General features: G+C 39.8%; 1 protein-coding gene across 3 annotated transcripts; it reads right to left on the bottom strand.

The window, feature by feature from the left end:
- Positions 1-1,780: 1,780 nt before the first annotated feature.
- Positions 1,781-26,044, bottom strand: Ociad1 (OCIA domain containing 1). 3 transcript variants are annotated; one of them, XM_050149901.1, is made up of 9 exons: positions 25,959-26,044; positions 24,524-24,586; positions 24,029-24,109; positions 16,526-16,579; positions 11,642-11,689; positions 10,427-10,562; positions 8,394-8,569; positions 4,692-4,844; positions 1,781-2,246 (listed from the first exon to the last, which is right to left on the bottom strand). In XM_050149901.1, the coding sequence occupies exons 2-9, from the start codon at positions 24,579-24,581 to the stop codon at positions 2,209-2,211; spliced, it is 744 nt and encodes a 247-aa protein (XP_050005858.1). In that variant the 5' UTR covers positions 24,582-24,586; positions 25,959-26,044; the 3' UTR covers positions 1,781-2,208. The 3 variants fall into 3 exon arrangements, with proteins under 3 accessions (XP_050005858.1, XP_050005860.1, XP_050005859.1); XM_050149903.1 differs by lacking the exon at positions 4,692-4,844 and having other exon boundaries at positions 8,349-8,569; XM_050149902.1 differs by lacking the exon at positions 4,692-4,844.
- Positions 26,045-26,059: the final 15 nt, after the last annotated feature.

Below are 26,059 nucleotides of genomic sequence, written 5' to 3'. Positions count from 1 at the left end.
AAGGTGTCACTGAATCTTATTTTTATATAGAGCCCAACAGACACAGGAGGCTTGCGTAATAAAGTGACTCATACGTTGATCCATGAAAGGTCCAGGTTTTAGAAAGGATTAAGCTGGTTCCGGCAGGACGGCATGAGGCCTTTGGTTCCCCCCTGTGAGTGGGAGTCAGCTGAGAAAACTCCATAGAAGCAAATACGAGACATTTAGGGAAAAGGAAGATTAAGGGGGCAGGGTCAAGAGACTGCAACAACCCCAGGGAATATGCCTAATGTCGGGGCCGGTTCTAGCCTGGACCATAAATTATCTGTCTAGACCAGATCCCAACATAAACTCTCTCTCATTCATAAGAAACTGTATGACACTGGCTGGACCTCAGGATGGCTATGGACAAGAGACTGTGTTTGGCTTCTTCAGCAGCAATAGCTAACTAGTGACATTATGCCTAAGATTCCCATTGAGGGTAAACAGGGCAGGTAATGCTGAGTTCCCAAGTCTCCAGACTGTGAGCTTTACCCACAGTAATCCACCCAGATCAGACTGTATGAGCTCCTGCACTTGAGCTGTTGGTCCTAGGAAGGTGTGGGCTTGACTAGTGTCAAGAGCAGACTGAGACACCACCATGACTGTTCTAAAATGTGAGCAAAAGCTGGGTGCAGTGGCTCATGCCTTAATCCCACTGTCCACGAGGCTGAGGCAGAACTGCAATTTCAAAGTCAGGCCAGAGGTGGAAGGGCTAACAAACACATCAGCCGCGTCTACAGACCCAGCCGCTAGAAAACACACTGGTGCTGATATTGCCAACAGGCAAGTAGCTTTGGCGACGCTTTCTCTTCACGCTGACACACAAGTCCCAATCCTTCAAGATCCTCAGGCCTACCACAGAGTCTAATCCAATCCACATGAACACAGCAACACCCTAAAACTCAACCCACCAAGGCAGACCCAGCACGGGACTCCCCAGGTTTAGCTGTCTAGCACCCACTGCAGCACTAATATACCCACAGTCAACTGCCTCAGCTGAATTCCGACTCAGAGCAAAGTGAGATGCTCCGTTCTGGTTTGCTTTCTGAGACAGAATCCTACTATGTAGCACATAATAGGCTAGTCTAGAAGTTACTATTAAGGTAGTCCCAACCTGGCCTCAATCTTGAACCCTCCTGCCCCAGCTTCACAAATGCCAGGGTTAACAGTAGCACTAAGCTCAGCCATAAGCCACCAAATCTGGGGCTATTTTCTAACAGTTAAAACATGTTTCTGGTCTAAGACCACATTTTTCAATTTACCTGAACTAGAAATAAACTTTACATCAATAACGAAACTATAGCAAAATTTGGAAACATAGCTGTGCTACTTTTAAGTTAATATGTTAAAGGCTTGGTCCCTAGAGTGGTACCAGTGGACTGTAGTTGAACCTTTGAGCGGTGAGACCTTGTGGGAAGTTCAGAGCACTGAGGGCAGGACCTGGCAGCTTCTGGTTCCCCTGCTGGCAATTTAAGTGACCTTCACCTGCCATGTGCTTCCTAACAGTGCAAGGGTTCACAGGGCATGGAACCAGACAAAGTAAGGTTTTCTCTTTATTGTCCCACAGATCTGATTCTAGTGACAAAAGGCTAACACAAAGAGCACTGTGTTTAAAGATATTTAGCTATTTACTGTATATTAGTGTCTACCGCATCGCAGATTTAGTTTCTTTTGCTTTAAATACCAAGCGCTTAGACCCATACACGAAAACACATTAGCAAATTTTAAACCAAGCCATAAAAACGAGAATGACAGTTGATGCGTGTTTTACATTTTATTCACCATAAACATTAAGATGCTAGAGCAAATGCTGAAGAAAGGCCTTTTAATAACTGATATAAAGCTGAACCCCAGATGTGTGTCCCCCTCCCCCCGCGGCATGCACTATCACTTGTCTTCACATAGCTTTATCTAGAGTCACAGTCGAGTTTCACGAGTCTTTCCCTGTCACCAAGTGTACAAGCATGGCCTAATACCATCATTCTGAGTGCCCTGGGTCACAACATTTACACAACAGTAAACACTAAAATCTGTGTTTGTAAAGCATCAAATGTTAAATCACACAAACCAGGATTTCGTTTTCAATGTGTTTATGAAGACTGCTGCGGAGTCCAGGCATGCAGGGCGTGCACCACCTGGATGAAGCTGGATATGGAAGGCCTTCAGTAGGTCCAATGACGGGGTCTCTCACTCATCCCAAGTATCTCCGTATTTGTTTACTTTGACTAGGAAAAAAGCACAAACAATGATGATTCCAAACAGTAAAGGACACCACGTTAAGTCTGTTACGAGGATGAGAAGCTGTGCTTGCACAGTGCGAACAGAGCACCTGGGAGTCAACTATACAGGCTGACTACAAATGTCCTTTATCAAGAACTTTACAGAGCCCCACATAATGCCCACCTTAAAGGCCAGAGAGCAGATTAGTAACTTGCCCAAGGTATAAGCCTTAAAAAAAATCCTAAGATTTGGAGACCTGTTTTAGTCCTAAGTCTGGGTGCTTGCCTTTACAAGTTTACCTCAAAGAGCATGTGGTTGCATATGATAGCACGTACGAAAACAAAGTTACCAGGAATCCAAAAAAAAAAAAAAAAAAGCACCACTAATAAACTTGAATTTTGCTTTTCACAAAACTTAAATAACAGAAATGTAGTTAATTCAATCTTTCCTATCAGCTGCCAAAGACAAGGAGAAATTATAATTATTTCCCATATTCCGGCATCTTACATATTAAAATGTGAAATTTGCTCCTCTGCCTCCTTTGGCAGTGCTGATGGAGCCCAGGGCCCAGACACGCTGGGAAAGCGCACTGAGCTGCATTCAGTTCCTATTTCCTCCATTCTTTCGCTTCTCATCTGTGAATTAACACCCGCAGCAAAGAGGTCACTCTAACGTAAAGAAGCAATGATTGCAGTGTGGCTCTTCTGAGAATCAGAAGTCAAAGCTGCCTTTTTATTATGACACTACAATCATTACACTACCCTTCTCCTCACATTTCTCTTTGCTCCTTTATAGCCACACGGCAGTTTCCCAAATATCCGTGATGTGTGGTAATTCTGCTGATAATATATGCTTTCTATCTTAATTTCCAGTGAGATAAATATTATAAATATAATCCATATAAACTCAAGCTCAAAATACTATTCTTTTCAGAAATTTTGAATTTATACCAATGTACCAATGTCCAAATTTCTGCCTAGATTCAAGAACATTTTAGAAAAACAAAAATCACAATCTCATAGCAGGCCTTTTCTTTACATTGTAGTATGAAACATAAGGAAAACCTCAGTTTTCTTCTAGCAAGGAAAGGACTGTGATTTACTAGTGTGTCACGTACTAGCACTTCAAGAGCATCCAGCTAGAGCTCCAGGTCAAGTGCACAGAACTTTCCCTCGCTTAGCAGACTGAGATGAACAGGTAAAAATAAAAGCACAGCTCCTTCCTGACACGAGTGCAAATGCTGTGCTGGGAAACATGGAGTAAAGGAGCAGAAAAGGGGGGACAGCTTCCTGCCCTCAAGGAGCTTACAGTCTGAGCCATGGTCTAGCAGCACAAAGGATGGCCTACACAGAGGCCAGCAGCAGAGTTTAGTGTTCTAGATCACAAATCTAGCTCAAAAGTAAAGAAGTTTACAACAAAATTGATGCCTTGTGTTTATAAAAGCAGTTGTAAATAAATCAACTATTAACAACTAGACATCAAATCAGTTCTAAAATCACTACAATACTACTAAGGATTGCTTCTGTATTTTACATATGGCCCTAGAGAAGGCACTAAGACCTATTCTTATGAGGACAGTATTTACCCATGACATTGTTGTGCTACGAATAGAAACCAGGGTCTTGTACACTTAACTTTTAAATGAGTGCAGAGAAAACCTTCAAGCCCATCCTTGACACCCCGTCAAAGTAATCAGTTACAAAACCTAGTAAAAATGTCTCCTTCCTTTATATGAAAAATGTCTACGCTTTTACTTTTGTAACATACTGTTGTCCAAAAAAGATTAAATTATAACTTACATTTATTAGTTATAGAGAAAAAGTCAAATTCCTCCTCTAGAAATGCCTTAAAGTGTCTTATTACTCAATTACGACTCCATGATTTTGCCAAAAGTATGACTAATGACCAGCTATCAGTCTCTGGTCACTAAATGTGATTATGTAACAGACACACTGAATTGTTAGGAAAAGCCATCAATTCCCACGGTGTCTCCTTCTAAGGAGAAACACTGTACTAGATAGAGAGCTGGCTTCCTTGTTTTGTGTCTTACTGTCTAGGTTTTTTTTTTTTTTTTTAAAAACACCCTCTGAAACACCTTAGAACAGGAGAAGTGGTAACTACAAAATAAGTAAAGTTTTTAAAAATTAAATCAATTTATTATTTTTGTGTGCGTGTGTGTGCTGCATCATGCCAGAGGACATCTTTCTGAAGCTGGTTCTTTTCTCTCCATCATACAGATCCCCAGGGACTGAAGTCAGGTCATCAGGCTTGGTGACAGGCGCCTTTACCTGATGACCCATTTCGCCCACTCTGAAATAGCTATTTTTTTTAAAAAACAAATTATTTTAGTGAGTAGCTTGAAGAGCTGAAGACACATCAATATCGTAACATTTTAAGCTGACACTTCAGCTTCCGCTCCGAAGAGTCCCGTGATTAGACTACTAGCATACCTTCTTTTTTGGGCACTCTTTCCTGCACAGGCCTGACTGAGGGCTCAGTCTTGTGTGTTAAAGTTCCTGCATAGGACTCTCTGTTCTTACTCCTTAATTCCTCATATGTAATACTTTTTCTTTTGGGACTTTCTTCAAAGTTGGGATCAGGTCCTAAAACAACAAACAGTTAAGAAGTGGTGATAAGAGGTAGATACGTCTAAAGTGACTTAATTTTGCAAATGCTTTTTACCTAAAACCGAAACAGAAAAATTAAATATAAGATCAAACTATTACTATCACTCCAAAGGCACTGACTTCCTCTAAGACAATTGCGGAAGTACAATCTCTCCTCCTTGTTCTTCTGAGATTTACAATTAGTATCAAAATTTTTATAAACTCAGCCACATCCAGAAAAAGATAAAAATGCTAAGATCTAACAGTGTGCCTTACATTTACTAAATGCTAGCATCATTATACTGTGTATAGAATTAGAGTCTACTGGTCACAACTAAACAAAGTTTTACAGTAAATCATATTAATATTTCTATGGGCACATACTACCTAAAATTTTTTTTACTATGTTTAGGGTAGTTAAAGAAAAATATTTGAAATAACCATTCCATGGTATGAAACAAAGTGGGCCTGAGTCCACTGGTCTGACACCCAGTACCGAGGGGAAGAAAAGGTCCATGTTAGCTATGTGTGCTCTTCCATACCAGAGAGAATCTATGTGTGAGCAGCATCAGGGTCAGATACGCACGTTGCAGAGTGGCCTCTCTACAGTTGACGAGCTCAAATACACAACACAGTTTAAGTACATAAATAGCAAAGATTCACAAGAGCATTTCAAAAGGATAACTGATGATCCCTTCAGAGCACACCTACTCAAGTTCTATACACCTCACAGACAGCACCGGCCAGCAAGGGACAAAAACAGGGCATGTTATTTTAGTAAAAAACTAACTAAATTTTGAATCAATTTTCACAAATTTATTTAAAACTCCAGTGAATAATCAGAATCTTCTAAGTAGCAAATAATAAATAGCATTTTCAACTCTTAATCTTTTATCTTGATAAATGTATACTGCATCAACAAAAAGAAACGAGTTCAATTTATAATTTGTTTTAATATGCCATGGTTAGAAACTCATTTTTCCTGGATAAGAAGAAAAACAATCTTACATTAACTTAAGAATAACCTTACATCGATTTTAAACACTTGGATTACATCGGCAGTAAGCAACCAGTGAACTTGTATTTCTAAAGTGCCAAGGCGGCTGGAACTTTCCGGGACGCTGCTGGGTCTGCATCCTCACTCATTTAGCCATCAGCATGAGTCCTTGGGCAAATCACTAAGCGTCTCTGAGTCTAGCTTTTCCCAGTGGTGAAAAACTTGAATACTGATCTCTACAATTCCTTCCAGGTCTAATTTTTTTTCTTAGGCAAAAAAGAAACACTTTATTATTCCACTGTTCTGTGATAAATGAAATCACGACCAAAGAGAAGACTGATGGGTATTTTCTCCAATGGAAATGTTCTGGCCCTGCACTGAGAATGTACTTTACTGCTTTGTGAATGTGACTAAGACCTGGAAGGAATATGAAAGGAGCAAAAGCACTGCCCAAAACTAACCAACTACCCGTGGCAATTTTTCTAACAGATATGGCAGAATGCCTTTTACTTTAAAAAGATCACTAAGTCTTTGGGATTCTAGAAAAAGAAAGCTAAAAAGTGGTCAAACAAGACAAAAGGCAAAAGAAGGTGCCCTGGAAGGAAGGGCAGCAGCTGGGGAACAATGATAACAGTGTGAAGTCTGACCTAGAAGGAAGGACAACACACACACAAAACCCAGAAGTGGACAGATGCTATGGAGGGCATTAAAATGATATTAAATATAGATCATGCTCACTTGCGGGTAAAGATCAAAATAACTTTATCTGCTCTTATATGGGGAAAAAATTAGAACACAAGATTTTGTTGATGAAAATGGTAGGAAGGAGGAAGGATGCACAACACTGCAAGGAAAGAGCTGGTGCATGCCTAGGCTACAGGAAGAATGGATCAGAACGCGACTGAAAAAATGAAACACAGTGAAGGACAAGAACAGCTGCTGTCAGAGCTACAACAGTATCTTTACTCTGCCTGTCTCTTTTCTGTTCCCATGTGGTATCTGCTGCCAACCAGAGAAAGCGCGGAGGCCTTAGGATTAAGGTATTCAACAACATTCTCCTGAACTCAAGCCTTTTATCTTCTGCAACGGTCACGTCTCTTCCGCCCAAACTTCCACTATAAAGCTTTGTATCCAGTAAATCTTCAGTGACAGTATTCTACACTGCCACATCCAAATCAGGTACCACATGCATGCAAGGATACTGAGCAACTGAAATGCTACCAAGGCCACAGAAACTAACTTTACATTTCATTTAGTTCTAACTAACTTACAAAGCCACACTTGGCTTGTGGATACTTTACTTATTAAAGCTATCTAAGTCCCTTTTTGGACCCTCTTAAACATCCCTCAACTTATCATCAGTTTCTCTTTCTCACTGCACCCTTCTCTTCAACCCATATGGAGATTTACTCTAGATTCAAAAGGACAAAAACAAAGCCAAGCCCCTAACTGTTGCTAAGTTAGCCTTCAAAATAATTCTTGAAGCATACTTTACATAGGTCCACAATTTCTTATCTAAGTCCTTTGAGTTAGAGATGTCACAAACTTGCGAAATATATTAACATATATAGTATCTTCAGCCAGGTCAGGACAGGAATGCCTAAGTAAACATATCAATAGTTCTATAACAAAGTATAGGAAAAATCATTTTAAATAAAGCAAATAAAAGATCACAATTTGCTGCCAAATGTGTTCCAGTCCTAACTTCTAGTTTCCATGGCTCTTGATGTTTTTCGGTTTTTAGATTAAAAAAAAAAAAAGCGGGTCTGTCTTTCTGTTTCTAAACCCCTATCTTTCACTGTAGAGTAGAATGAAAGGAAGGAATCTAACATCTGTTTGTTCAGTTTACTCTCTGCCAGCATTGTCCGGCTATTTCATCTAATCCCAACAGTGCTTTGAGAAGCATTACTGTCTCCATTCAAGATGAAGAAATACAAATTAGTCGACAATGACTACAAGATCATATCAAATTTTAAACACAACTTACATCCTGGCCTTAATCCAAAATTTTTACTTCACACACACTGCACTCTGAACTTAGTATTGATACAAACTTCACAATGCACTTTCCCGTGGATTTCCCCATGCAACAATTCTGTAAAGCAGGTAAGAATTTTTTTCTTACAATTACAGGCAGGACACTGAAAGCCTTTAAGACCAGCCTATCAAATGTAACCTATACCTTCCTGGAGTCTCTGCTGCCCCCACACAGTTATCTGTTCCTCTACATCTGGAACATTTTCAACCACTGCAACAACCTATGGATAAGTTTATCCATCTATTTCCATATCCTCTAAAAAACTGAGTTTCTTAAGGATAAGAACCAGGCCTCGCCCATCTTTATCCTTTCCATCCCTAGCAAGAGTAGCTGGATGAGTGAAGAATCAGATGAGAAGAACAAACATGCTGAGTCAGGCTGATGGATGAAGCTAGGCTGATAGCTAACAGTAGCACACAGACGAGCTATCCAGCAGAAAAGAGCATCAAATAAAGTGTATACATACGTTGGACCAATAAATGCTGAAATTCATTTCAAGAGAAGTTTCTACCTTGGGCAATATGGTCAGTAATACCAGTGGGAGTGGATTCATTCATAGATGCACTAAATGGAATTGGTTCGTAACGAGGAAGCGCTTCCTTTTCTATGCTGTCTGCTGCAGGAGATGTCACAAAGGAGGACTGACCACTCATATTTGAGTCATATCTTGATCTTTGAGCATAATGCCTGTAAAAGAACATCATAATATGTAAGAACAAGGACTTTAGATTAATGTATAAAAATAAGCAATGAGTTTCTAATATCATAATTTTAAACTATTTATAAAATTAATAATTTTAAATTATTTATAAATTATCCATAAAAGCAGCCAAGCTATGTCCTGTTCCACTTTGGCAACTAAAAAATGGTCACTAATAAATATGGTGGAAAACATGGAAATCCCAGTCCTGGGAAAGCTCAGATGGGAGGATCCTGAGTTGGAGGCCAGACTGGGCCATAGCGTAACTGCCTCAAAAGTAAACAGTCATTGAATGAAGGGAAATAGAAAAACATATATTCAATTTCTAAGTATTTAGCTTTGGAGGGTAATTTCATTGTATGTGTTAAGGCTCTTACAAAGAAAAACATCTTTCTGATCAGGTTTCAATCAATGTGTCTATGCATCCATTTAATGTGGAGCTTATTCCACAGCTGTAGTCCATAGAAACCATGACTTGCCGATATAGACACAGGTATTAGTCTCATAATTCTCACAGGTAAATTTCTCATAAAATTTACATTGTTTCCACCATGAAATAATTCATCAGTCTGATTAATGATCTTACTACTTATCTATTTACCTACCCATACAGTTATTTATATATTTATATTTTCACAATACAAAATCTAAACCACAATCTAAAGAATCTCAGCAATGGGTTAAACACTGCTTTATGAGATTTAGAAGTCTGAAATATTTTTGTTGTTGTTGTTCTGAGACAGGGTAGCCCTGGCTGTCCTGGATATCTCTTTGTACACCAGGCTGGCCTTGAAACACAGCTCTGCTTGCTCCTGCCTCCCAAGTGCTGTGATTAATGCCATGTGCGATTGCATCTAGCTTTAGAACTCTAAAATTTTTAACATTTCAAAGTGCTTTGTTTTGGGGGACAGGATGTAAAGATGTAGCCCAGACTGGTCTGACACTTAATTCTCCTGCCTCAACTTTCCAAGTGGAAGGAAACCTTGCCATGTTATCATTCTGCAAGATTTTTATTGTAGTTGTTTCGTTTTCAAAACCACACTGCAGAAGTTTGAGTAAGAGGATAAAATGTGACAATCACAATCAGCACTACTAATCTCTTATACTATTTTTATTGGCATAAACTTATATATATATTATTTTATACTTTTATCTTTTAGTTTATAAAAAACATTTCACTCAGATGCTTCACAGACTTTGCAGTCATAAAGTACCTCACAATACCCACAATTATACATAACATAATCTCATTACCTCCTCTGGACAGGACGCTGATTTTAGATTTTCCTCTACTTAAAGTTGTAAACAACCTAGAGCCTATGGGGTTTGCTTTTCCTTTTTATCTGATTTACAGCTTTGTAAATAACAAAATAAACAAAAACTTTAAAATACCTGTATCAATTTATACCAAAAATTTATTTAGACACCAGTTCATTTTGTAAGTATATACCTTAAGAGTTATCTCTGGTTCTTGGTATGAGACAATCAAAGCAAACATGTATTCCAAGTTTCAAGAAAAATGAACTTTATGCTAAGTTTATTTCCCTAATAAGCAACAACAACAACAACAAAAAAAATGGCTATCCATTGGGCGAGATTAACAGAATCTGGTAACTTGAAAGAAGTCCAAAATGCAATAAATTACCAAAAGAACTTGCCAAATTCAATCAAAACAAAAGCCCTTTAATTCTTGGACAGGTCATAAAGTAGCCAAATCTTGCTCTACTTCATAAGGCAAAACACTTCTAGACTAGAGCAAATGGCCATTCCGCAGGCAGAGCTCCAGGTCTCGCATTCTGTTTCTTAAAAACCAAAACTCTAAGTGGAGCCGAGAACTGACCTACCCAGGTGGGGAAGAGCGCCTTGCTTGGCCTGACCGCAGAGCTTCTCCAAGGGGGGAGTTTTCAAGATTCTTGAACTTTTCTTGGCAGGTTTTCACATAAGAAAGCTTCCCAGCAAAGTACCCCATGATACATGCAACTGGTTTGCAAAAACAAACAGAAAATTGTGTCACTGAATGGGCCTTTTAGGCAATTTTTTTCTGAAACATTTTTAAAAAGTACATCTCTAAATATCTCTAAGGTTTTAGAAACATTAAGATTAACTTAAGATGATGATAAAAGATAAAATTCAAACAAAAAGTCTATGATATAATTCGCTTTCCCCAAAGTAACTCAGTCCAAGTAAAGCAGCATTAACATAAACAATCCTAACACACCACACTTCATATACAGGAGCAAGACAGAGAGAGACGGACAAGTAAACAAACAGGTTCTAGTCATGGGGACCTGGGCATTTGTTTTATTGTAAATTGGAACTGTGTAACAAGCCCCAACAATTTCAAAAGATTGCTTTAAAAACAAAACTCAGTATAACAAGCCCATTAAAATAATTACAAATTCATTTGTAATTATGACATTGCTGTATCATGTATGTTTCCAATAAAAGAGAAGCTACCCCAAAAAGTTTCTAAAGATCATATACATTTTCAAAAGAACAATTTAGTTTCTTTTTGTCAGTCACAAAGTGGAACATAAATTAAAGAGGGAAAAAGCCAATTCTAGACATAATAATCTGGATTAGCAGAATATCTAGGTAACTTCCTTTTTACTATAAACAAAGCAAGAATTCATTTTCGCCGGGCCGTGGTGGTGTACACCTTTAATCCCAGCACTCGGGAGGCAGAGACAGGCAGATCTCTGTGAGTTCAAGGCCAGCCTGGTCTACAAGTGCTAGTGCCAGGACAGGCCCCAAAAACTGTCTCGAAAAACCAAAAAAAAAAAAAAAAAAAAAAAAAAAAAGAATTTATTTCAAGAACTGTATAAAGTAAAATCAAATGAAAAGCATTTTATATTGCAAAGGGGGAGAGGAGTCTTTTAACTAACACAGGGCTTTCAATGCTGACATTAAGATTGTCAAGCAGTGAACTAACTGAAAAGCTTAAACACACCTGATTTGTGGCAGTATATAAACATGTAATATTAGTAACTTGAAATATCTGATTTAAATTTAATCATTTGTAAAAATGGAAGGAAAAACACAGCATTGTTCATACTTACATATAAGTTTAGGAATGGAGCCGTATTTTGGATGACTTGACAGGATTCCTAAAGAAGAGTGAAGTATTTCTGAGTAACACTGTCAGAGAAGGAAAAACCAGTTTCGACTATCTTAAAACAGCAAGTGCCAACAGCAATTCTGTGTTGTGAATTCAGTGACAACAGAAAATGTTCTAAATGTCAAAACACTATAGTCTACTGCAATAAGTAAATACAGAAATGACCACTTGTCACAGTCAAGAGACTATAAGTATTTCTACCTACCAAGATCAACAATAACAAACACTTAAAAGATTTGATCAATTACAGGACTAAAAATTATCCCAGAGCCAGGAAGAACTCTAATCAAACATATAAAACCAGGTCTACACTAAAAACTAGAAAACTGACCAAGGAATTCATATGAATATGAAGAAATGCTCCATGTTCAAGAAGTGAAATGTTGAACACTGTGAAGAAGGCAGTTCTCTATAAATTCACCTACAAACTCAAGGTTCCACATAAAATCAAAATATGCTTTCCTTATTTTAAAAACTGCATGCAGACACAAAGAGCCAAGGTAACATTGAAGAATAAACTATCATCAGGTACCAAGACTTACTGATAAAGTAATAGTAATTAAGACAGTCATTGAGATGCAAGAATAAAATGAACAAAGCCAAGAACTCAGAAATGGTCTCATACATAAACTGTCTTCTAAGAAAAAAAAAAAAGCAACAGTGCAGTGCTGTGAATAAAAATCGTCCTTTCAGAACAGTGACATGGACCTTGAGTCCGGGTGGCTTCCAATTTTAATTATGAAAGAAAAAGCTTATGGAAAAAAAGTGTAAGCGATCACCTTCTTATCCAGGTAGACAAAGATTTTAAATACCTAGAATACAAGAAGTAGTTCATCAATGCTGGGCTAGAGATAACCATGGGGACTTTATTTGCTCATTATATGCATGTGTGTGTGGTTGCATGGCATGGCAAGCACAGAGGACAACTGGCAAAAGGGGCTCTGAGGACAGAACTCGGGCTGCCAGGCTTAGCAGTAAGCACATGAACTCTCAAAGCCACCTTGCTGACCCAATCATGGGGATTTAGCTGTAAGCACTGTTACTAAAACCCATGTCATTGCTAGCTTAGTAGTACACAGACTTGAACTGGGGTGTAGCTCAGTGACAGAGCATGTATTTAGCAAAAGTCTGGGTTCAATTCCCAGGTCCACTTACAAAAAAAATGTGCACATACAAAAAGCCAAAACCGAACTTTAACACTTCTAAGACAAATGAAAAAAAAACCAACGTTAATAACATGAACATAAGACAGTAAAAATTAGTCCTTTTGTGCTGCACAGCATTAAAACAGCACAATACGTAACAGCTTTCCAAAAGCATGAAAAAATTTGAGCAAGGCTGGGTATGTCACTGTGGAAATGAATAAAAAGAACGCTTCAAGAACTGGCTAATGGAGTGAGGTGCGTATGCACATGCCTTTTACCCCCCCCCCCCCCCAGTGTGTGGGAGGCAGACACATGACCTCTTGGCCTCCTCTCTGCCTGTGAAGGCTGATGGGGGAGGGGTGGAAGGCATCTACACAGTGAAACCCAGCTGGAATGCCACCACCCCTAAAAGAAAAATTGGTACTGAGTGACGTTGGTCAAAGATAAAAACTGCCCATCAAGTTCGAGCATCACAGAGGTTATAGTGATGACCTTTGACATTTCCAACAATGATAAACATATGAAAATGAATAACACAGACTGCAATGGATTAAAACACATAAATAGCCAAGCACTCATTCATGAAATCAGATTTGAAACAGTTGAAAACAGTCAGAGAAACATGAAAGGAGGCTTTTCCTTTTATGTTCTCTATCCTTTCTTATTAGATCAAGAACAAAGGGGAACAGCCAGTATAGCATGTCAAGCATAATGTACTACAGAAAAGATGCTACTAAAATTGTATGTCTTTGAAGATGTTGTCTGACTCCTTTCCCAAAAGCCTGTCCTTTCTACCTTACTCTCAACTGCCTATGATTTCATGTTACCACGCTGGGGGGGGGGGGGGGGATCTAAAACTTTTTCTTCTACACACCATAAACCAAAAAAGTAATTATTCCTTCTTCTAATTGTAACTTGTCTATTTAATGGTGTTCCTGATTTTGCCTCTATACCTACTAATATCCTTTTGTAGTGGAGTGCTGGGGTAGAAGTAGGGGCACTGGCCTCACACATACACCTTCCCATCAGTCATGTTCCTCCTTCCTGATACATTCTTCCTTTGCTTTTACCCTGAATCACTTCTTTTAAAGATTGACAGCTGTCTTCTTTGAACACCTACATCTGAGCATTTCACGACATAACGTTTCTTTGCTGCAGCCCATGTTCACACGCATGTTCCTTAGGATGACCACCTGCTGCAGCCCATGTTCACACGCATGTTCCTTAGGATGACCACCTGCTGCAGCCCATGTTCACACGCATGTTCCTTAGGATGACTACTACAGCTCTTAAATTTCTTTTGTACAAGTCCACACCTAATTCTGTTTATTCTTAGTTAAGCGACATGCTGGAGTGCCACATATTACACGACAAACTGACACTGATTTCTCTGTTGACCCCTTTGCCAGTTTTTTCTTTAAACTAATGTGACTAAATTGTTTCCCCCAATACAGAGCCTATCTTAGGAAGGAAACAACTTAGTTTGGAGTGCATATAAATGTATATTCCATGTTGTTTCATGTTTAAGATTTTGATCATATAATACATTACACTGAAATTATTTGCAGATTCTTCCAATACTTTTATTACCCTGCTCCTCAGATCCTTCCATTTCAATCTAAATCCACTTTGTGTGTACTGGGCATGGTGACAACCCTGAGGATCAGTCCTCACCATCCACCTTGTTTGTTTGAGACAGGGTATCTCTTTGTCTATCCCTGCATATGACAGGCTAACTTGTGAGCTTCCAGGATTATCCTGTCTCTGTCCATCTCACTGCAGGACCCATGGGATTACAGCCATGTACTATGGCTCGCAGCTTTGCATGGGTCCTGGGGATTAATCTCAGGTTCTCAGTTATATGACAAGAACTTAATCCACCAAGCCCCAGATCCTGCCCTAATCCATTTTATAAATGGTAACAGAGATTGAGTACTAGGCAAGAACTCTATCACTGAGTTACCCCTCCAACACTAAAACCAGTTTTATTTTTCTATGACCAAATGAACAGTCTAAGCACTATGATCTAGTTAAAGTTAAAATGGGGTTGAGCAGGTAATTCAGCTGAGAGAACGCATGCATGCCCACCATGCACAAAGCCTGGGCCTGACTCCCAGAATCCCAGAAACAGGTAGAAACATGTCTGCATTCCCACACCTGGGAGGCGGAGGCAGAGGGCTTAAAAGTTCAAGGTAATTCTTATATACTGAGTATAAGGTCAATCTGAGTTACATCACATTCTGCTTTCTGACAGTAAATTTAAAAAAAAAAATCTCAAACACATTCTGTCATATTCACATTTACAGAGGAGCTAGTCAACAGATTTTTAAAAATTGTCTGGAGTCATATTAATATTACCACAACTTTCTGGAATGCTTCCCTGCCAAACATGCAGGTAGAGGATACAACAGGCCAGTAATTCATGAAGTATATTTAACAAGCAATCTGCTGGCTGCACCACTGATACATTAATATTTAACCTAAACTCAATCCCACAGAGATAACTGTTTTATGTAAGCCAACCGAATTTAGCCTCTTTGGGGACTACTAACAAAAGATTACCATGGGCTAAAGACATAGCTCAGTTTGTAATCCTAGAACTGGGGCTTGCTGGCCCTCCTGCCTACCCAGGCGGATTCTAGGCCAGTGAGATCATGTGTGGAATGCTTGGAGAATGACAGACAAGGTTGCACCTGCGTGTACATATAGACATGTAAAACTCTATTATTAGAGACCCTTGAATATCTAAGCTATTTAAACAGTGCTTTGCCTGTGTATCACCTGCACACAAGGTGCCTGCAGAGGCCAGAAGAGGGCGTTAAAACCTCTGGAACATGAGTCACAAATAGTTGTCAACCATTATAAATAAGGGTGCTTGGAACTGAACCTGAGTGTTCTGCAAACACAAGTTCTCTCAACTGCTGAGCCATCTTCTAAACTTTTTTTAAATGCTAACTCATTCTTCCCTATTCCTCAAGATGAGAAGACAAAGCTAGTTCAGGGAACTAGGGAACTAGGTATGTAAACCAGTGCACAGGAGTCACCTTAAACTTGTAAAACAGACTGTGACGTTGACTTGTTTGACTTGTAAGACTGGTACGAGCCTAGAATCTGCATTTCTAACAATCTCTAAGTAAGCACACTGCTCAGCTAGACCAGGTTTGATGTTCTCCTTGCAAACTAGCCACAAGGATTGGCTGGTTAGTTTTTAATGTACGTCTGTGTGAGTGTAAGCCATATATGTTTCCTAAAGCTGAAGTTTATATAGGAACTAAATGCAGGTCTGGAAGAGTAGTAAGTATTCTTAACCACTGAACTATCTCTTCAGACCTATCAACAAATGTCTCAAGTAGCCCAGATTGCCCTTGAACTTCTGAACTTTCTGCTTCTGTTTCCCAAGGGCTGGGATTACATGTATGTGCCACCAGTTTAAATCTGAGGGCTTCCTGTACATAGACATGCACTGTAACAATTAAAATACATACCCAGCCCCAATGCCATCAAATGTCAAATCAATATAATCAAGTGAGTGGGTCCAGAAAGACAAAATTCTTCTAATACTGTATAAATTTATCAATGACCATGCTTACTAAGATAATGTTTCCTTATTTAAAAATCAATATAATAAGATAAAGCAAGCTATCCAAAATGCTAAACAAATGTAAAATTTAAATGCTTACCTTTACTAATTAATCCTTGAGTAATCAACATACTTGTGGCCGCCAATGGCACAGCTATAGGAAGAAAAAGAAGTTATAAATATCAACAAAAGGAAAATACTATTGAGTACACTGGGAGATAAATTAGTATCAGTAACAGCACAACCCTCAAGATGAAGATTCAACAACCAAGATCTCTAAAGCTGCACTATGCATACATACACAGTGAAAATAAAGGAGTATTTTCAGAAAATATTTTAATTCAAGAAACCACCTAGGTTTAGGTTCTACTAGCAAGTCATTAAAATAATCAACTAAATAAGATAAAATAATCAACTAAAACAATGAAGTAAAATGACTAGAAATCACTTCTGAAGTAAAAGGGAAAAAGGTATGTTTCAGAAGCACACTACAAGAGCCACTCCGTACTAAGTGACAACCAGTTCCACAGTCTAGGTGCCTCAAGTGAATGACCTCCTTCATATCAGCACATCTTTACAGGAAGCTTTATAAATGTACATCTTTACATTTACATCATCATCACGTCTCCACAGGAAGCTCGTATTACTACCATTTACAAAGGAAGCATGGAGATGTTAAGAACCTTACTTACCTAAAACCATATGAGACCATCAACACCAACGTTAGGTCTCACACCTAATGAAAACTGACTAATATCAGATCCTAAGATTTCAGCCTCTAAATTACACTGTGTGAACCAAGACACAAAATATATTTGATCGGGTGGTGGTGGCACACGCCTTTAATCCCAGCACTCGGGAGGCAGAGGCAGGCGGATCTCTGTGAGTTCGAGACCAGCCTGGTCTACAAGAGCTAGTTCCAGGACAGGCTCCAAAACCACAGAGAAACCCTGTCTCGAAAAACCAAAAAAAAAAAAATAATAATAATAATAAAATATATATATTTGATCATGTGATTAAATGGTAGCTGGAAGAATGAAATCATGCATTAAAAATATTTATTAAAAGCATAAAAAATATGTAAAAGATGCATATTAACCTATAATTCAAAATGATTTATAACTTAGAAACAGCTATGAATCATTGCTCTCCACATCAGCCCCAGGTTTTCTGCAAGCATGGAAGTTGGTCCTAGACTCACTACCTTGGCAAGAAACTAGATCTGGTAACCTGACCGTAAACAGTTCCCTAGACTGACAATAAATTGGCCTAAGTAAGTTCTCACCTGTTTGTACAAAGAGTTTACACTGAATACCCACTTCCTGTCTGGGAGTCTGCAGTTTCAGTACCAGCCAGCCTAACGTGCCTCTGTGATCAGTCCCCAATAAAAACCTGGCTCTGTGTTTCTAGTGAGCATACATGATAGATTCTCAGATGCAAGTGTCCAGCTTCCTCTTAATTCCACCAATGCTCCTTTACCTAATTTTTCTTATATATATATATATATTTTTTTTTTTAATTAGTTTTTCGAGACAGGGTTTCTCTGTAGCTTTGGAGCCTGTCCTGGCACTAGCTCTTGTAGACCAAGCTGGCCTTGAACTCCCAGAGATCCGCCTGCGTCTGCCTCCCGAGTGCTGGGATTAAAGGTGTGCACCACCACCGCCCAGCCTCTTTTTATATTTTTGCTGTAAATTATTTTGAGTTAAAATAACATGCACCTGGTTTAGTGATTGGCACACTCTATAACATCCAGAGAGTATATACCAACTATTTAACTGCTGTCTAAGGCAGAAGTACCCTAAGATAAAACATGAAAAAAAAAACAAACTTAGCCTTTTCTAAGAAAATGCTACTTATGGACACAAAATATTAACTCAAGTAATTTGCATATGTAATTAAACCAGCCTTTTTCTCCCAATCATTTTAGTATAAAAATTTTTTAGCATATTAAATACAAAACCACATCTGGTTCATGTCTGTGGCCAGCTCGACTCCTGTCTAAACTATGTGGCAATTAAAAACAAAAATAATTAAATATTTTAACTACCACAGAAATTTTATGATCAAGATTTCTAACTCTGCAATCAGACAATCAAGCATAACATTCGCAGCCATCCTAAGTAAGCCTTGGCGGCTTACTATTCTACTTACTGACAGATTTTACCTTTGCTGGAAAATGCTTTCTTTAATGCTGGTTAGAATGCCTTCGTGCATTATAATCTAAGGTCTTTCAAAGAACAAATCTCTTTGAAATTACAGCAGGACTGTAATGGACAGCACTTTCCTGGCTGAGACAGTAACAATCCTGGGAAGGGTGCTGACGTTACTATTCCATGTACCACCATGCCAGCAGGCGTTTTCTCTCAGGCCATGAGGGATAATGGACTAGGCTTAAGTTCTGCCCAACTGACAAGATCTATTTTATGTCACAAAAATAGTCAGCTGAAAGGGGCTTTGGCAGTTACCTAGTCTTTATCCTAATCAGAGTGCACTGGTATCCAGAATGGACAACTCACATGCCCAAAACAACACAGGTAATTATGGCTGACCTGGATCAGAACCCAAGTTCTCCGGCTCCCAGGTCAGTGGCCTTTACCACAGTACTATGAGATACTACTCTAGTCTGTAAACAATCGGTTTCTTCAAGTAAATCAGTATTACTGACAGCCACTGTCCATATCATATCTATCAAAAGCATTCCCACAGTTCCTTGAGCTTTTTTCTCCTTACAATTGAAAAATGCTACTACTGCTCTAAATCTGCAGCAGTTTTCACCAGAAAATTTAATGCATTAGTCAGAATGTATATAAATGGAAAAATAGCGGGAGGGGGGAGCCACTTAATAGATAATCACCATTTGTAAAATCAGAATTGAATTAATTCCCACAACAGTTCCATGAGATAGATAGCTATCATCCCCATTTTGCAGATAAGCAAACAAGGACATAAAGAGAAACTTGCCCAAATTTCACAGCTCTTAAAGTAGATACTTGGGGCCAGGTGGTGGTAGCTCATGCCTTTATTTCCAACACTGGGGAGGCAGAGGCAGATTATATCTCTGTGAATTCGAGCCCAGCCTGGTCTACATAGTGAGTTTCAGGACAGTAGGACTGTTTGTTCACAGAGAAACCCTGTCTTGGGGGAGGGGGGAGTATATACTTGGGACTTGAATCTAAATAGTAAGGTAAGAACAAGAATCTATGCTTTTGTCATTGATAATGTTTTCTAATTTGGAAATACATGGCTATAATAGGACTTTTCATAAAGATAAGTAAAAAGGATCTCTACATCCCAGAGTGAGCATTCATACATCAAAGAAAGGTTTCATCCAAGTTCAGTTTGTGAACCAGTGTAGTTACTGGTATAAGTATCACAGCTTAGATGAAAAGGGATCCTAGCAGGAGACAGTCAAGGAAAATGAGTGTTATGGCTCGGGTAGAAGAGCCCTCTGGCAGTTGAGCACAGGCCACAGCAAGCCTAACAGTTTACAGCCCTGCTCTAGGGAAAGGCTTCCCCAGTATAACCACATCTAGCAGGAGAGGCTTCCCCAGCAAAGTTCTTAGAGCTTGGCTCCAGTGCTCAGGAGTGCAGCAACTCTGCTCTGCTAGGTGAAGGTTTCCCCAGTGACAGTGTTACAGCCTGTTCCTGACTTCTCCCACAAAGTTATAACAACTGGTGCTGCTAAGGGAAGGCTCCCCCAGTGTTACAGTGTTAACAGTCCCACTCCACTTCCAGGAAGGGTGTCTTCACCCAAACCTTGTTCAAGAGATTTATTGGGAGGGAAGAATCCAGGAGAGTGGCTGCCTCTACTGGTATGAAAGAAGAGCAGCTGAAAACTGAACAGGCACAGGGTTTAGGCAGGGCTTCTTAGGAGCAGAGTACTCCCAGGGAGAAGAGGGATAGGTTAGTTTTCCCTGCTCAGGGATTGGTTAGTTTAGTTGAAATCAGATAGCTGATTTCAGAGCCAAACTGTGTTTCTTTCACTGGCCTTTATAAAAGCTTTTTGGCTCTAGTTTTGGGACCAGGGCATATTTCTTTCACTGGCTCTGATTCTAGGGACAAGGTATATTTCTTTGGCATTGGTTTCAGAGCCAGGGTGGGTTTCTTTGGCTGGCTGGCCCTTTTACCCTATGACTGAGAACTCTTTATAGGGGTATGAGTGACTCAAAAGGTAGCCAAACCATCAGGAAGTCCCCTGAACAATAAAGCATGCCACCAGCAATATGGTTGACTCACTGACTCTCATCAGCAACTTTTGAGCAGCAACACTATCAAGAAATCCCCTTGACTTTATCCAAGCTATTGCCATTGATGTTGGTTAAACAACACAAGTAGATATCAAGTTCCTAATGTGGAGCTCTGGTTGCATCACAAAGAAATCAAGCTGGCAATGTCCTCCCGTAATGGCTAACATTTGTAGTGCCAGTCAGCTTTATGCCAGAGGATGAGAAAGAATTATGGCTCAACAGTCCTGGTGGCTATGCAAGCAAGATATAATTGCTGCTATAATACTGGTATAACTAATATGGGTGCAACCAACAACTTTGCAGGTTAATTTATTTTATTTTTTATATTTATTTATTATGCATACAATATTCTGTCTGTGTGTGTGTCTGCAGGCCAGAAGAGGGCACCAGAGCTCATTACAGATGGTTGTGAACCACCATGTGGTTGCTGGGAATTGAACTCAGAACCTTTGGAAGAGCAGGCAGTGCTCTTAACCTCTGAGCCATCTCTCCAGCCCTTTGCAGGTTAATTTAAACCTACTCCTCAGGACTATGTTTGATACTGTTAGCTGGGCACAATTGTAACTAAGAATATCATAGCCCCCAGTAGGGAGACTATGACTATTGTTTTGTTAAACATGCATAGTAAAATTGCCTCCTAAACATTTGTATTCACGCTATAGACTGCTGCTACTGGGGACCATATTAAAAAGAAACTTCTTTTACAATAATAGTGATTACTGTGGAAGCTGAACTGATGAGACTGTTGCTATGACACAGAGGCTCATCGCTCAGAAAAATATCTTTCATTATCCCCTCCAAGGAGCTGACATCAAAGGAAGGAAGCCAGAAAGAATGTTAAAGAGTCAGAAAGATGCAGTGTAGCTGGCTGTTTCCTCTGAGTTGGAGAAGACCACTGCCAGCCACAAGAGACTGGCAAGAGGCCTCTTTTCCTGGAGGCTGTAAAGGTAAATAATTCAATGTGGCCTACCACGTATTGGACACATGAGACTCTTCAATGATGCAGCTGCCCAAAGGTCTACTATGTTCCTGGAAGCAATCTCAAGAAACTAACTCTATGGTTCACCAAGCAGGATTTCAATGGAATCCTTTCTTTATTCTATCAGTGTTATCCCAATCTAGGGTAATCAGGTGTTTAAGTCTCTCCATGGAAAGTCATAGACCACTACTAACACACACACATAAAATACAACTCATGCAATCTATATCTGATGCAAATGTGAATTCATACATCATTCGGTAATTCTAAAGGTTGGGAGCTGCTGTAGTACACAAGATGCAACACAGTAAAACTTTATGTACAGAGCCTTCTGTTACTTCCTAAGGTAACAGTTGCCTTAATGAAGCAGTCTTCAGATCAATGAGCCTGCTTTTAAACCAGGAGGAATACAGTTTACAGATGTCAAAAGGTACAAAAATTACATTTCCAAGGTGTTCTAATTACTTTAACATTCTGTTCTGATCAACAGTCACAAGCCAATACTTTCCTTAGTAAAATAAATTCCATTACTCATTTGCATAAATATGCATGTCACATACGGCATTTTATATCTGAGAAACAAATGCTAAAGTACAAAATTTCCTATTATATAACTATTAAATTCTCCTGGTAATTACATGTTTAATTTCCTATCATCTGGTTACATAGTTCAAAAGTTTGGTGTTATTACAGAGAACACTTCGTTCATATCTGTTTTAAGAGTCTAAAGCAATCCCATTAGGAAGCCAGAGAGAGATCTCTGTGAGTTAAAGGCCAACCTGATCCACTTAGTGAGGTCTGGGGACATCTAGGGTTCTAGCCCATAAACCAGCAAAAAAACAAAGTCTAATGTTACCTATTAATCTTTTGTCTAGAAGTCCAGTAGCAAGCTATTTTCCACCAGTCCTTATTTCTCTAACTTGGAACTGTAATACATTTATTGTAATAAAAATGTATTTTATTATTCATATATCACTTTCCTATATATGAAATCCTACCTATAGATCACTTCCCTTCTATACAATTTAGGCATAATATTACAGCTATTTCAAGTGACACATAAAGCATAAATTTAGTCAGTTAAAAATAAATCTGGATACAATAGTATCCATTAGCTTAATGCATTATCTTTTGAACCCTACATACCAAGCCTAGTCTTTTTCATGTAGACTATTGCTGTATAGCACAGGGAGATCTTCAACTATATAGCTCAGGGCCAGACCAAATTCAAGATCCTTCTATGGACTGGGATTACAGGGTTTCCTTTTTCTTAATTCTGTGTCATTAAGACTTGAAAACACATGAACTCCTAGCAGAAAACAAGCAGAATAATCACATATGTAAGGCTAGGAATTCCCTTGGGGAATTGGTTGTTTGCTTGGTTTTTCTGGTCTTCTGTAATTCCTCCACTACCATCCTGGTGCTAGGAATGAAACCCAGGGTCTCATGAGCTCTACCACAGGATAGTCTCCAACACTAAACCTGGTCTACACAGCAAGTTCCAGGCCAGCCAGAGCTACAACAGACAGACAAGCAGCAACACAAGAATCCTGATCTTAAGATCTGTAGTCAGAAATTCAGAGTTGATAGTACAGTGACTCCTCACTACAATTGTCACAACAGTCATAATGTAAGAGTAAACCCCAGAACAAAAGGCTGTGGTTCAGGCAGACCTGATTCCAAGGCACAGTGATTCACTCACTAACGTGTAACTCAGGTGGACATGTTCAACACCTCTTAACCTTAATTCCTTCAATTCTATTTCTTTCATTTTTTTTTTCCATGACAGAGTTTCCCTGTGTAGACCTGGCTGTTCTGGTACTCTGTAGATCAGGCTGGCCTTGAACTCACAGAGATGTGCTTGCTTCTGTGTTCCAAGTGCTGGGATTAAAGACATGCGCCACCACCACATGGCACAATTTTATTTCTTTAATCTCTATTAGTAATAAATAACCATACTATGCCAAAAGTGCCCCCAATATGTTCTCCATGTAGCTATCATTTCAAACATAAATTTAAGTCACGTTTGTAGGTGAAGGTAGGCTTATGCTGATGGAAAACTGAGGACCAGGGCAGAAGAGATGGCTGGCGATACAAAGCCCAGGACCTGAGTTCTGACCCCTGGTGCTCATCTAACAGCCAGCATGCGCACCCCAGCACCGGGAAGCCGAGACAGGAAGATCTGGGACTTGCTGGATGGCCAATTTTGCCAAAATGGTATTAGTCTAGGTTCAGTGAGAAATCCTGTCTCTAAAAATAAGAGAAAGAGGCGCCAAGAAGGACGAAGGATGCCGACCACTGCCCTCCACACACATGCACACCCACACAAATACATGCAGGGACATTTTTTTAAAGTTCACAAAAAAGGATAACTCACATCTGAACCAGAAGCTTTCTTCATTGCACTCCGCAAAGACTCTCCTTTCTTCCTCTGTCGGAATGTAATCAGCCCCTATGTCTTTTGGAGAAAAACTGGAAGTCATTTTCTTAAAAGCCTGAAAGTTAGCTTTGTCTACTAGTAATAAGAACATCTAAAAACAGATAAATAAATAGACAAATAAAGCGATGAAGTAACTGGCTGGTCAGCTTTTTAAAAAACGCTGACCTCCAACAGAATTTATTCTTACTACCTGTTAAGACAGGCTGAACACACTGATAAATGAAAATACGGAAAACCAACCCCCGCCCCGCTCAGATAATGAGGAATTTTAAGACTGCAACAAGACACTGTCAAAGCAAGGATGAAGCCCTGCCTGTGACTGCGCCGGCATCACACCTGTAAAGCCAGCCCAGCTGCTACTGTTACTCAAGCAACAAACATTTCCTTACACCGAAAGCGCTACTAATTATAAATATTTAATATGATAGTTACGGGGAATCGGTCTTGGAACTTCAGCATTCGGCTCTCGAAACTCAGCCCTCCCGTTCATAGCTCCTGCATCAAAGACAGTCACATCCAAACATTATAAGGTATTAGAATAGGTTAAATATCTATCATCAGTCTACCTGCCAGTCAACAAATATCTACTTTAAAACATTAAACTTTGAAAAACTTATTTCATGTGCATGGATGTTTTGTTTGCACGCCCGGTGCCTGAGGAGGCCAGAAGGTGCTGGAGTTGCAGATGGTTGCGATACTGTGATAATGTGGGGGCTGGGAGCGGAACCAGGTACCCGGTTGGAAGAGCCAGTGCTCTTCAGACCCTGCTTCAAACCGCTACATTTCAACTACCTGACATAACTTCATGAGGAAAAAGGGCATAAACCTACTATTTAAACTAATTATTCAATTCGGCCCTTTAATTGAAAAACAGGTATACAAAAACAGACAAAATTTCTCTTCTGAGGCGAGGTTATTTCACATTAGTCTGTACCATGGTTCAAAATACAAAAAATAGACAAACAACGCCCCCCCCCCACGCACACAACTATGTCCAAATGGTTGAGAAAAAAAACCCACGCTATTTCTAGGCTTTCAATTAATCAAAAAAAAAAAAAAAAAAAAACCCTGCATCGTCTCCCATAACTCAGCAGTCAAAAAAAAAAAAAACAACGACGTCACAGTCTCTCTAGAGGTGGCTGCTTCCTAACAGCAAACTACTAATCTTCTAATTGTCCCAACACCGGCCGCAAATAATCTTCAAATAAATGCGATTTTATATCCAAGCGCATTCCAGGAACATATACTGATATTTCCTTCGTCTAAGGATTTCAGATAACGAGTAATCTCCACGTTTAAACAATAGCATAAAAACGTGGTATGAGATGCACGATGCCAAGAGCAAAGTACCTTTCGGTAATTCGTTTAGCGACTAAGAAAACACTGCATACCCATCCGTCAGAGGAAATAGTATCATAAAAGGTATCTTGGTGGGATGAAGCATTCGGAGGAATGCTTCTCAAATTGCAAAACGTACTCTAAAAAAAGAAAGAAAGAAAGAAAGAAAGGAAGAAAGAAAGATAGATCTTCCCCACAAAGGTTGGAGGGCCGTGAGATCAGTCTCAACACTACATCGTACAGCGCCCAATTCCAAAATAAAAAAATAAAAGGCTCAGGCGAAGCCTGGCCGTGGCCGCAGACTCCAGCACTCCTGCCCCGCACCTGTCACCCCACCTCGGTCACACCACCTTCCCCACCCGTGCCTGCAGGCCCTCGCCGCCCCGGGTCCCCCGCGCTGCAGCCGAGCCGAGGCCCGCAGCACGACCCGACGCCTCCAGGCACGAAGATGGCGGAAGGTGCGAGGCGACGGCGGGCGAGGGTGGGAGACTGGCAGACAAGCTGGGGACCGCTGAGCCACCACACCCACCTCCTCACGATGGAGGTGGCAACGCGGCGAGCACGCGCCCGGGCAGAGGCCGGCGGAGGACCCCAGAGGCAGGGACCGCGGACAACGCCGAGAAGTCACCC

Source organism: Alexandromys fortis, unplaced genomic scaffold (genome assembly GCF_014885135.2).
Source record: "Alexandromys fortis isolate MF-2015 unplaced genomic scaffold, M_Fortis_MF-2015_v1.1 scaffold_0, whole genome shotgun sequence".
In the NCBI taxonomy this organism is placed as follows: domain Eukaryota; kingdom Metazoa; phylum Chordata; class Mammalia; order Rodentia; family Cricetidae; genus Alexandromys; species Alexandromys fortis.
The sequence above is the reverse complement of the archived record's forward strand: the minus strand, read 5'-3'. Positions and strand labels throughout refer to the sequence as shown.